Source organism: Microcaecilia unicolor, chromosome 6 (genome assembly GCF_901765095.1).
Source record: "Microcaecilia unicolor chromosome 6, aMicUni1.1, whole genome shotgun sequence".
Classification (NCBI taxonomy): domain Eukaryota; kingdom Metazoa; phylum Chordata; class Amphibia; order Gymnophiona; family Siphonopidae; genus Microcaecilia; species Microcaecilia unicolor.
The window spans coordinates 263636574-263649815 of record NC_044036.1 but is presented as its reverse complement, the minus strand read 5'-3'; the positions used below and the strand labels follow the sequence as shown (position 1 = coordinate 263649815).

Sequence of the window (13242 nt, the reverse complement as noted above, 5' to 3'; positions counted from 1 at the left end):
GAACACGTGCACTCCCAGCTTGCGTAGGTAGGCCGCTACCACCACGAGGCACTTTGTGAACACTCGTGGGGCAGAGGTGAGCCCAAAGGGCAGCACACAATACTGAAAGTGCCGTGCGCCCAGGCGGAATCTGAGATACTGTCTGTGAGCTGGCAGTATCGGGATGTGAGTGTATGCGTCCTTTAAATCCAGGGAACATAGCCAATCGTTTTTCTGAATCATTGGCAGAAGGGTGCCCAAGGAAAGCATCCTGAACTTTTCTTTGACCAGGAATTTGTTCAGGCCTCTCAGGTCTAGGATGGGACGCATCCCCCCTGTTTTCTTTTCCACAAGGAAGTACCTGGAATAGAATCCCTGCCCTTCCTGCCCGGGTGGTACGGGCTCGACCGCATTGGCGCTGAGAAGGGCGGAGAGTTCCTCTGCAAGTACCTGCTTGTGATGGGAGCTGAAGGATTGAGCTCCCGGAGGACAATTTGGAGGCAGGGAGGCCAAATTCAGGGCGTATCCGCACCGCACTATTTGGAGAACCCACTGATCGGAGGTTATGAGAGGCCACCTTTGGTGAAAAAATTTTAACCTCCCTCCGACCGGCAGATCGTCCGGTACGGACACTTTGAGGGCGGCTATGTTCCCGTGGATCCAGTCAAAAGCCCGTCCCCGGCTTTTGCTGTGGAGGCGCAGGGGGCTGCTTAGGCGCACGCTGTTGACGAGAACGAGCGCGCTGGGGCTGTCCCTGTGCCTGACGAGGCCTTCGGGCCGGCTGGGTGAACCTACGCTTTGCAAAAGAGTAGGGTGCAGTCTGCCGGGCCCGGGAAAAACGTCCACCTGCTGAGGTGGATGCTGAAGGCGCCCGGTGGGAGAGCTTGTCGAGGGCGGTTTCCCGCTGATGCAGTTGGTCCACCAGCTGCTCGACCTTCTCACCAAAAATGTTATCCCCCCGGCAAGGGACGTCGGCCAGTCTCTGCTGGGTGCGGTTGTCCAGGTCAGAGGCACACAGCCATGAGAGCCTGCGCATCACTATACCTTGGGCCGCAGCACGAGATGCCACGTCACAGGTGTCATAGATACCCCTGGACAGGAACTTTCTACACGCCTTCAGCTGCCTGACCACCTCCTGATAAGGCCTGGACTGCTCCGGCGGGAGCTTATCGACCAGGTCCGCCAGTTGCTTCACATTGTTCCGCATGTGGATGCTCGTATAGAGCTGGTATGACTGGATGCGGGTCACGAGCATGGAGGATTGGTAGGCCTTCCTCCCAAACGAGTCCAGAGTGCGAGACTCCCGCCCCGGGGGCGCCGAGGCGGTATCCCTCGAATTCCGTGCCCTCTTGAGAGCAGAATCCACGACCGCCGAGTCATGGGGAAATTGGGGCCGCATTAACTCTGGGTCCGAGTGAATTCTGTACTGGGACTCTGCTTTCTTGGGAATGGTGGGATTAGATAATGGTCTCATCCAGTTCCGAAGCAGTGTCTCTTTGAGGACATTGTGCAGCGGCACCGTGGAGGACTCTCTAGGTGGTGATGGATAGTCGAAGACCTCGAGCATCTCAGCCCTCGGCTCGTCCACAGAGACCACGGGGAAGGGAATGCAAATCCACATGTCCCTTACAAAGGAGGCAAATGAGAGGCTCTCAGGGGGCGAGAGCTTCCTCTCAGGTGAAGGCGTGGGGTCCGAGGGAAGACCCGCAGACTCCTCTGAGGAGAAATATCTGGGGTCCTCCTCTTCCCCCCACGAGGCCTCTTCCCCGGTATCGGACATGAGCTCATGTAGCTGAGTCCTGAACCGGGCCCGGCTCAACGTCGAGGCACCAAGGCCTCGGTGTCGTCGAGCGGTGGACTCCCGCGTCGGCGGGGACGAAGCTCCCTCCATCGACGTCGACGGGGACTCCACCTGCGTGGCGGTCGAGACCGGCGCCGCAAGCGGCGTCGTCGTCGACGACCTCGGCACCGGGCTAGAGCTCGCCGGCGCCACAGTCATCGGCGCCGAGGGCGCAAGCACCCCCAGCGCCGGCACAGCCTGGCGCATCAGCCCTTCCAGGATCCCCGGAAGGATGGCTCGGAGGCACTCGTCCAGGCCCGCTGTCGGGAAAGACGTGGGGGCCGGTAGAGGCGTCGGTGCCGGAAGCTGCTCGGGTCCAGGAGACTGCACCGAAGTGCTGGGACCCTGACGCGTCAATACCTCCACTACCGAGGGGGACCTCTCCTCCCGACGCGGACGCTTCGGCGTCGACTCCTCTCCGGTACCGAGAGCCGGATGCGTCGAGGGCGACCGGTGACGGTGCTTCTTTGCCTTCTTACAGTGCCCGTCACCGGTACCGGGTGGTATGGAGGAGGAGGAGGTCGATCCCCCTCGGTCCCGAGGAACCGGGTCAGACAGGGTTCGGTCCCGAGGGCCACGGGCTGAAGGGGTGACCGGGGCCGACTGCCCACGCGGTCTCTCACCTCTACCCTCACCGGAGGACCGGCGGGCCGACGGGACCTGTTCTCCTGGGGTCGATGCCATCGGTGCCGATTTGTCGGGCATCGATACCGGTACCGAAGGACCGGGCGTCGATACCGATGCCGTCGAAGTCGACGTCGAGGGGCCGGCGCAAGTTCCAAAAAGACGGTCCCGCAGAACTTGCCTCGCAACCTGAGTCCGTTTCCGGAGACCGAGACACAGAGAACACGACTTGATATTGTGCTCCGGCCCGAGGCACTGGAGGCACCAAGCGTGGGTGTCGGTCTGCGAGATCGGCCGGCCGCACCGACCATACTTCTTAAATCCACTCGGGACCTTCGAGGACATCGACGGAAAAATCGCATCGGTGAAGTTAAAGTCGTCGATGGTGGCGGAAATCACACCTCGAAAAATAAATCGATCGCGCGGCCACAAGGCCGCAACGCGACGCCCTCGCTAGAAACAAGGGAAAAAAGGAGCGCGTGCTCTTTTTTTTTTTTTTTTAAAGAAAAAGAAAACTGGAGCGCGCGGCAACAGAATAAACAAAAATTAACAAAAATCGCGTAAACGCGACGGTCTTTCCGGGGCTGCGAAAAGGAGAGCGGCGACGGCACGACTCTCCTCAGGCGTGGAAAAGAAAAGACTGGCGGGAACGGTCACGCACGGGCGGGAAGACGGCCGCGCATGCGCGGTGGGCGTGCCCTGCGTGCGGACCGCCCCGCGAAGCTTCTTCCGGTTGGTGGGGGCTGCCGCGGACGTCACCCAGTCGTGAGAACAAGCAGCCTGCTTGTCCTCGGAGAACCTTCTGTAAGAATATCCAGAATCCGGTGGTCTGATGTGATTTTGGCCCACTCATCCCCAAACTCCTGAAGACATCCTCCCACTGGAGGAAGAGAAGAGTGGACCAGCCGCCCATCATTGAGTTGTTCTGGAGGCATAGGGCACTTTAGAGAACTTCCGTTTGCACAAAAGGAAGATTGGCGAGCCTGAAAGCGGGACTTCTGACCTTATTGCTGGCAATCAGGTTGGTACCGTCTGCTGTCTCAAAATCGAGAGCCCCCTGAAGACGGATGACCAGAGGCTTTTGGCTTATTCTCCGGCAACCATTGTGGCTTAGTTTCCCCCCATTTCTTTCATCAAGTTACTGAGATCTTCTCCAAACAACCACTTGCCCTGAAAAGGCAGTTTAACTAGATGTGACAGACACTGCATCTGCTACCCAATGCTGCAACCAGGAGTTGTCGATGTGCTGTGACAGCCAAAGACATACTGTGGGCCATAACCTGCAACATGTCAAATAGTTTCTGTTCAAATAGGCCAACTGCGCTTCCAGCTGGGTGTTATGGCGCCAGTCTTGTGCTGCCAACTGCTGATGCCACTTCAGTCATCCTCTTGCCACGAATGAGCTGTACATGGTTGCTTTAAGACCCAAAAAGAGGCCACGTCAAAGGCTTGTCTCAGCGAATCTTCTAGCTTTCTATCTTGTAGGTCTTTTAGAGCAATGCCCCCTTCCACTGGCAAGGTGGTATTCTTAAGTCATTTATCTTTCGCCTCTGGAACTAAGCTCTCAGCCCCATGTCCAGTGAGACCCATTCTGCTGCAATTAGGTCCTGAATTTCTGGATGCATTGGGAAGGCCTTAGAAAGACATCTAAGCCCCCTCATGATCAATGACAAGAGAACTCCTGACACAAAAGCAGGTGGCTACTCAAAGGAAAGCACTGCCAGTACCTCAGAAATAAGAGTACTGAGTTCCTCGTCATGAAACCATCTCAGTAGTTTCGGACTATTCCTCTCCTCAGGAAGGAGCTCGCCCGGCTCTAATGGCTCCTTCAATGATGACTCCTCTGAATAGACCGAGACCACATCAGATAAGGAGGAAGAAGCAGAGATAGCCTCATCTGCCCCACTCTTGGAGGTCTAAACAAGATCTCTTAGGAGCCAGAGGGGCAGCGTGGTGAGAAACTGAAGCACCTTGCAGAAACTCTTGACTGTCCCTACCTCAGTAAATAGGCCTGGTGTAAGAGCAATATATACTCGGAGAAAACAAAGATCCTTGGGCCTTGAGGCTGTAAAATGGCAGCTGTGCTCCATACTTGATGAGACAGAGGCTGCTCCCACTGCCAGTAGACCCTGACAAAATGGTGCCCGCTCCTGCGCTTTCCTGCATCAAATTGCACAGCAGCCCTGCCGGAGAGCTCCAAGCCCTAAGCATATTTGGACGCTGCGCTAAATCTGAAGATGTACAGCCACCAACTATATTTCCTCCACATTCCATGGGATTCTTGGCTTCACGTACTGAAACGCCCTGACGCCAGCCAACGGGACCCACAGCGGGAACACCGCTTAACTGTCTCTGTGGCAGTCGCCATTCACCCCGCCTGTCACATGCACAGCACAATGTGTCCCACGTGATGAGCCAGGATCCCTCCCCTGCACCACGTAGAACTTGAAGCCCTCCAAGCGGTTCAGAGTCAAATTTTCGTCAGACTTACCACTGCTGGCAGCTCAAGCTCAGTCTCTACAAGTCTTACCACAGATGAGAAAGTCTCTGTCCCATGCTCGCCAGTAAAGCTCTTTTCTTTTGTGTTTTAATGTTGTTGTGCTGGAAAGGAGCGCTCCACAGAAAACAGGGGAGAGGTGAAGAGAGGGAAGAAGTAAATTTGCAAGGCACCAGAGACAGGGATCTGAAGACCTCCAGGTTGACTCTGCAGACTCAATTCACCTGCAAAGCTCAACTGGGGACTAGTTGAACAACTGGATCAGGAGCAAAGCACTCAACCAGAGGCTGAACCTGCTGGAGACAGAAAATACTGAGGAGCTGGACTGGATGCCAAAACACATATGTCTCAGCTCAGTTTTCAATTCTCTCTCTCTCTACTTTCTGGTAGATGGACACAACTACCTCTCAGGTTCTGGAAAAGTGGGAAGCTATGTAATGGAATAAACCAGTCATTCTTCAACCATCCTGCTATTATAAAACATCCATTCATAATTAGTACTGATTTTTTCATTTCCATACTACTGTGAAGGCACAACTTCAGTAAACCACTGCAAATTATAAACCAAGACAGTTCAGCTTAGGGACAGTTAACATAGCTTTCAGGCCTGCCCATAACTCAAGCATTGTGCTGTGGTGCAAGCTCCTTGGGTTTGAGTTTTTGGACTTTGTTGGAGCTCAGGTGCACTGCAAAGGTATTGTGCATGAGCTCTAGGGAGGGCAGGCAGGAGCATGTTGTTGAGGCATTTAGTCTTGGAGGACGGAAGCAAGTTAAAATTGGAAGGGAAAGGGGAATGGGAAATGGGACTTGATATACCGCCTTTCTGTGGTATTTTGCAACTACATTCAAAGCGGTTTACATATATACAGGTACTTATTTTGTACCTGGGGCAATGGAGGGTTAACACAGTCACAAGGAGCTGAGGTGGGAATCTAACGCAGTTCCCCAGGATCAAAGTCCGCTGCACTAACCACAGGGAAGGAGGATGCTAAAAATGCATTAAAGTTCGCAAAGCACACATACATACATATACACACACACAAAAACACATTACCTTGAAACAGGAAGCTCTATATAGCAGCTGAACAACATGGCCGATGCTGGTCTTGGATGCCTGAGGAAATCGAGGCTCGAGTCTCTGCACCACGAAAAGTACCAAAACCTTCCTTGAAAGAGCAGAACCATCTTCCAATGCAAGTAATACCAATTTTAGAGCCTCTTCCTGCATAGCTTTAAATATAAAGATACTTTTTTGAAATACAAGTATTCTTAAACTATATTATCAGAATTAAATATTAAGGAACTAATTTATTAAGGGTTAGCAAATTGGGCCATGTGACAGATAATACATAACATTAGCGTGTGCTGTTAGTATGTGACCCCCTAAATACATAACTTTAATTACCAGATCAGAGATAAACACCACCAAGACAAGTAGCAAAAAAGAAAAGATACTTACTTGTAGCTGGTGTTCTGAGGACAGCAGGCCAATTATTCTCACATCTGGATGATGTTATCCAACGGAGCCCGGTGTGGTCATTGACTATAGAGTACAGTAGAAAATTCTAGCAGCGGCCCACTGTGCATGCAGTGGTGCTTTTCCACCTGACTTGAGAGTAAGGGTCCTCTAGCCAGGTGAAAAAGCAACAAAGCCTATCACTAAATTCAACTCCTAGAGGAGGTAGGAGGGTATGCGAGAATAATCAGCCTGCTGTCCTCAGAGAACACTAGCTACATGTAAGTATCTTTGCTTTCTCCGAGGACAAGCAGGCCTTATTCTCACATCTGGGAATCCCTAGCTACCAGGTTCACCGAAAACAAGAAAGCTAGGGTAACTGAGTCTCAAAACATCAAGACAAGCTTCAATCAACCTTAAACTATAATACATACTAGCTGTGTAAGTGCAACCTGGAACAGAATAAAACAGGGCCTAGGAGGGTGGAGTTGGATTCTAGACACCTAACAAATTCTGCAGACCTGCCTGTCCAAACCAACTGTCATGTCAAGTATCCTGATCCAAACAGTAGTGGGAAGTGAATGTGTGGACTGAAGACCACGTTGCAACCTTGCAAATCTCTTCTTGGATGCTGATCTCAAGTGGGCTACCTACACAGCCATGGCTCTGACATTGTGAGCTATGACACGACCCTGGGCATAAGCAAAGGAGATGCAATTTGAAAGTGTGCTTTTGCTGATGGCCACCCCCAACCTGTTGGGGTCAAAAGAAATGAAAAGCTGGGTGGACTGTCTATGGGCTTGAATCTGCTCCAGATAGAAGACTAAGGCTCAACTGCAGTCTAAAGTATGCAGTACACTTTAACCAGGATGGGCATGAGGTTTTGGGAAAAATGTTGACAGAACAATTTACTAGTTAAGATGAAACTCTGACACTACCTTAGGAAGGAACTTAGGGTGCATGTGGAGAACTACTCTGTTGTGATGAAATTCAGTATATGGTAGATGAACTACCAGGGTCTGGACCTCCATGACTCTGCGAGCTGAAGTGACCACCACCAGAAACGCAACTTTCCAGGTCAAAAACTTCAGATGGCAGGAATTCAGAGGCTCAAAAGGAGCTATCATCAGCTGGGTGAGGACTATGTTAAGATCCCATGACACAGTGAGAGGTTTGGTAGGGGGCTTTGTTAGCAACAAATCTCTCATGAAGCGAACAACTCTCCTCCTACACAGTGATAAGTACCAATTGAGAAGAGATCTAAGGCATTGCCCTCACACCAGACAGCAAACTTCTTCCACTTAAGAGTAACATCTCTTAGTAGAATCTTTCCTGGAAGCCAGCAAGATACGGGAAACACCCTCATGCAATCCCATGGGTTCGAGTTTTACACTCTCAACATCCAAGCTGTGAGGACCAGGGATTGAAGGTTGGGATGCAGAAGGGAACCCTCATTCTGTGCGATGAGGGTCGGAAAATAGGCCAATCATGGATCGTCAGAAGACAACTCCAAGAAGAATGAACCAGATATTATTTAGATTGTAAGCTCTTTTGAGCAGGGACTGTCTCTTTGTATCAGGTGTTCAGCGCTACGTGCGTCTGGTAGCACTATACAAATGCTAATAATAATAATCTACATCAGTCAGTAAGGAGCAATCAGAATCACGGTGCCCTGATCTTGCCTGAGTTTCAGCAAAGTCTTCTCTATGAGAGGTATGGGAGGATATGCATACAGAAGACTCTCCCCCCCCCCCCCCAAAAAAAAAAAAGTAGGAGAGAGGCATCTTACGCTAGTCTGCCATGTGACCCTAGCCTGGAGCAGAACTGAGGGACTTTGTTGTTGAGATGAGTGGTGAAAAGATCCACCAAAGGGGTGCCCCCCTCTCAGAGGATCTTCCAGACTACGCTTGTTTAGAGGCCACTCGTGTGGTTGCAATATCCTGCTCAATCTACCAGGCAGTTGTTCTTGCTGGGCAGGAAAGTGGCACAGAGGTCCATACCATGAAGTACAGCCCACTGCCACATGCCTACTGCTTCCCGACAGAAGGGTAGGATCCTGTACCCCCCCCCCCCCCCCGGCTTGTTGACACATAACATCGCAACTAGGTTGTCTGTTTGAATGAGAACAATTTGGTTCTGGCGCTGTTCTATGAAAGCCTTTAGAGCGTTCCAAATAGCCCTGAGCTTGAGGAGATCGATGTGGAACAACCTCCTGAGTGGACCACCAGCCTATCTACATAAGCTCCCCTACCCAGGTTGGATGCATCTGTTGTCAACACCTTTTGAGGCAGTGGAATTTGGAACAAAAGTCCCAGAGTTAAAATTGGACCAGATTGTCCACCAGAAAAGGCGTGGGCCAGTTTTGGTGGTATGCAAAAGACACCTGTTAGGTTCCCTGTCACCCGAGACCACTGGCAAGCTAAGGTCCTCTGGGCCGCTCTCAAATGGAGCCGCACCATGGGAGTGGCATGTACGATGGATGCTATGTAGCCCATCAGTCTCAATATTTGCAGAGATGAAACCTGCTGGCTGCTGCAGACCTGCAAGGCAAGCTTTACTAAGGTATCCGCTCTCGCTTGAGGAAGTAAGGTCAGCCTGCGCTGTATCTAGCACAGCTTCTATGTATTTCAATTGGTAAACTAGGTGTAGGTGGGACTTGGAACAATTGATGACAAACCCCAGTAGCTCCAACACTGGAATAATCATCCTCATTGACTCCTTGGCTCCTTCCTGAGATGTGCTCTTAACCAGCCAATCATCTAGGTAGGGAAACATATACACCCTCAGTCTGTATAGATATGCTGTGACTACCACCAGACATAGTAACATAGTAGATGATGGCAGAAAAAGACCTGCACGGTCCATCTAGTCTGCCCAACAAGATAAACTCGTATGTGCTACTTTTTGTGTATACCTTACCTTGATTTGTATCTGCCATGTTCAGGGCACAGACCGTAGAAGTCTGCCCAGCACTAGTCCCGCCTCCCAACCACCAGCCCCGCCTCCCACCATCAGCTCTGCCAGTTACATGAAAGTAGCTACTGCACATTAACCTTTAACACAACAAATAACATGGTGCAGTTAGCACTGCTTCAATAAGTGTAGCTAACTGCAATGCATTTAGGGCCCTGTGCTACCCGAAAGGCAAGATGCTGGGTATACCTGTACCAGTTAACACACATTTGGAGAAAACTCTGGGTGCAGACATCAGTCCAAAAGACAGAACACTATACTAGTAGTGGCATTTCCCAGTCAAAATCTGAGATACTTCCTGTGACTTGGAAGTATCGAAATGTGGGTATAGGCATCCTTTAATCCAGAGATCATAGCCAGTCATTTTCCTGAATTAGAGTTAGAAGGTTGTCCAGGGAAAGCATCCTGAACTTTTCTATGACAAGAAATGTGGTCATACCCCATAGGTCTAGGATGGGCCAGTATCCCCTCCCCCCATGTTTTTTTGGGTCACAAGAAAGTACCTAGAATAGAATCTCTTCCTTGCTTCCCCTGGAGGCACAGGTTCAACCGCTCGGGCCTGTAGAAGGAAGGAAATTTCCTCTGCAAGTACCTGCTTGTGCTGAGAGCTGATGAAAGATGCTCCTGGTGGGCAATTTAGAGGTCAGTGTGTATCTGAGATGCACTACTTGAAGAACCCACTGGTCGGAGGTTATAAGGGGTCACCTGTGCTGGTGAAAAATGAGCCTCCCCCTGACCGGAAGGTTGTCCAGGATGGATACCTTTGAGCGGCTATATTCTCCTGGAGCCAGTCAAAAGCCCATGCCCTGCTTTGACTGGGGAGCTGGCTGGAACTTCTGAAGGCAGGGCTGGCGAGGCCTGGGACTGAGTCGCCCGAGTTTGAATGAGCTTTTGAGAGTAGTAGAAATGCCACCTAGACCAGGCTGAAAATCTTCATGTTGATGATGATGATGCAGATGGAGTACACCAAGAGAGTGTGGATAGTATCTGTATGTTTCTTAATGAGGTCAGTGGCCTCTGCCACTTTCTCTCCAAACAAGTTGCACCCTCAGCACGGCAAGTCCAACAACCTCTCTTGAACTGTTGGTTCTGGGTCAGACACATGCAGCCATGAGAGTCTGCGCATCCCCATACCAGGGAGTATGGATGCAACATCAAAAGTATCATAGGCGCCCCTGGCCAGATAATGGCTACACTCCATCTGCTGTTGGCCAGCTGGCAAAGCTCTGTGGCCTGCTCTGAAGGGAGACAGTCCGCCAGAGTCAGTGTACTGTTCACCAGAGACTCCAAGCAAAGGCTCATGTAGAGCTAGTAGGACTGAATGCAGACAAGCTTCGAGGCCTGAAAAGTGTTTCTCCCAAATGAATCCAATGTCCTGGCCTCCTGTCCCGGAGGCAACGAAGCATGAGACCGAGAACTCTTGGCCCATTTGAGAACAGATTCGACCACCATGGAGTTGTGCGGCAACTGTGCCTTCTGGATACAAAACTGTGTATACACCTTCTTGGGTGCAACCTGAACTGTGAGGGGAGACTCACAGTTCTTCAACAGTGCGTCCTTAAGAATAAGGTGCAATGGTACAGTGACCCCTTCCTTAGGAGGAGACTTAAAGCCCAGAACAGACAACATTTCTGCTCTGGGCTCCTCCTCCGTCTCCAACTTAAATGGGACGGCTGCAGTCATCTCCCTCACAAAACTGGTGAAAAAGAACACCTCAGGAGGAGATTTTCATCTCTCTTGAGAAGGAGAGGGTATCAGACGGAATTCCATATGACTCCTCCTCTGAGAAATAATGTGGATCCTCATCTGCTAACCGCGTAGTTACACCTGAAAAAGAAAAAAACTTGAAAAGCCGAAAAACTTAACAAAATACAAGGGTTGAGAAAAAATAAGAACTAGCAAAAGAAAAAACCCGGATAGGAAGGCACAAACAAGTCTTTAGCCATGGAACATGTCCTCTCAGCTCCGCAGAAAAACTAAGACTAGAGGACCAGCGCACGCACAGAGGGACGCTGCTAAAATTTTCTACTGTACTGTCTGCTCCAGGCTCCATCGGATGATGTTGTCTATATGCGAGAATAAGAAGGTCTGCTTGTCCTCCGAGACTACTGATAACCATTCCTTTACATCACTGGTGCCCTGTATAAGAGGCTTGGGGAAGCTTAACCTCCCCATCCCCAATGGAAACCTTCTACTCTCCTGTTACCAGCGTTGCTGGGTCGCTCTCTTCCCAGGTGGACAGTACTGAAAACTACATGTAGATACGTGGGGTCATTTTCCTTTGCTCGTCACTGCTAGCTCTGCCAGTCATGCTCCTCCAATGCAGAAAGTTTACATCAGAAGGGGAGTGACCAGCAAAATTGGACATATTTTGACTAGATTTTAGAGGCCAAAACCTCCTTCCTCAGGTCAGGCCTCTAAAAGTTAGCCAAAATATATAGAATTAGTCCAACAAAATGGCATCACCTTATTTTTCATTTTTGTTTGTTAATTTGTAATGCAGTGATTGGAATGTGTCAGTTTTTGGACGTTACATCTGTTATCTTCATATTTTGCACAGTATATGGGGATATGCATCTCTTTCCCTTGTGCTGCTCTGTATGCAGAGTCTGGCTTCAGTTAAATTTTTGACTCCATATTTCTATTTTTAGTTTGTGGTTACTTATTCTATACTTGGTGAGGGTCTAACTGAATTCTGCATGTATAAAAAGGTATTGAATGTCTTTGTATGGTTCTAATCCAGCTTATCCCAATAGGTATTATTGATGTTCTACTGACCAATGCAATGTTTACATTGCTGCCTCTTCCTACTGTAGGTAGATCATTGTTGTTTGGCTCTTGGAAGTTAGTGCTATTGTGGTATGGTAGAATTGTCTTATAGGTCCCGAGTGACACTTGAAAGTTTTGTATTGATTCACAAAATGCCTGTAAACTTTGGATTTAGCTCCCACCTTTCAAAGTAGTAGGTTATGCTTAGACCAAACATGTTTTGTAGCTCAACAACAAACTAAAGGCCAGTCAAATTATTTTATAGATGCCAGTAACCACTGGATTTCTGTTACAGTGCTGCTCAACATCAGTGTTAACATGGCTAGCAGGAAAATACTAGACTCGGGTGCAAGGGCTGACTGGGAGCCAAGTGTTAAGTACCTACATTTCCCAAATACTACAAATACTATTCTGTTTAATATGCTGTATTAATTTGGTGCGTTGTTTTGATTCTTTTGGCACATAATTCCCACTGTAGTACCTCTGTTACTATTAGTAACAGAGCTACTGCAGTGTGTGTGGGTGTGGGGGGAGGGGAAGACACTGGTACAGCTGCACCAGAACAACATGGTGAACAGGTCCTTCCCTGTGTTCAAGTGACCCACTGTCCATTTATTGCCGACATAGGTGTCCACTCCCCCCCACCTCAAGGATTTTAAAGTTAAGAACGCTTTTGCTCACGAAATGTCACCAACTCCAGGAAGCTAACTCCACAATTATAAGATGAAAAACACAGTCTACTTGTTTAACAAAATTTTGAGTCCATGATACTTTGGTGGCTAATGATGTAGGAAAAGTTGTTCTTTGCCAAACACATTGAGAACTGAAGCAAAAAAGCCTACTTTCCTGAGTGCAAAAGAAAAGGAGGAGCCTTGTGTCCCAGTCTCCTCCCGCCAACAGGAGAAGCCCACCTCCCGGATCAACCTGTAAGCCAAGAGCCTACCTTTAATTCAGTTATTCCTGCCTATGCTGGCTCCAATCTCAAAATGGCTGCTGTGACACTTAGCAGCAATCTCACGAAACTGCTGCTGAAGGCTTTGACAGCCGAGACAGCATGGGCAGGAGTTACTGGGGATCACACCTGCCCCAATTAGGCCACTAGAC

At 49.7% G+C, this 13242-nt stretch overlaps 1 protein-coding gene across 1 annotated transcript in view; it reads right to left on the bottom strand.

The window, feature by feature from the left end:
* Positions 1–13242, bottom strand: part of RC3H2 (ring finger and CCCH-type domains 2) — a 221735-nt gene that overhangs the window by 171847 nt on the left and 36646 nt on the right. Inside the window, exon 4 of the mRNA XM_030207326.1 lies at positions 5995–6170. Within this exon, the coding sequence (XP_030063186.1) occupies positions 5995–6170 (176 nt within the window). The remainder of the gene's footprint in view (positions 1–5994; positions 6171–13242) is intronic.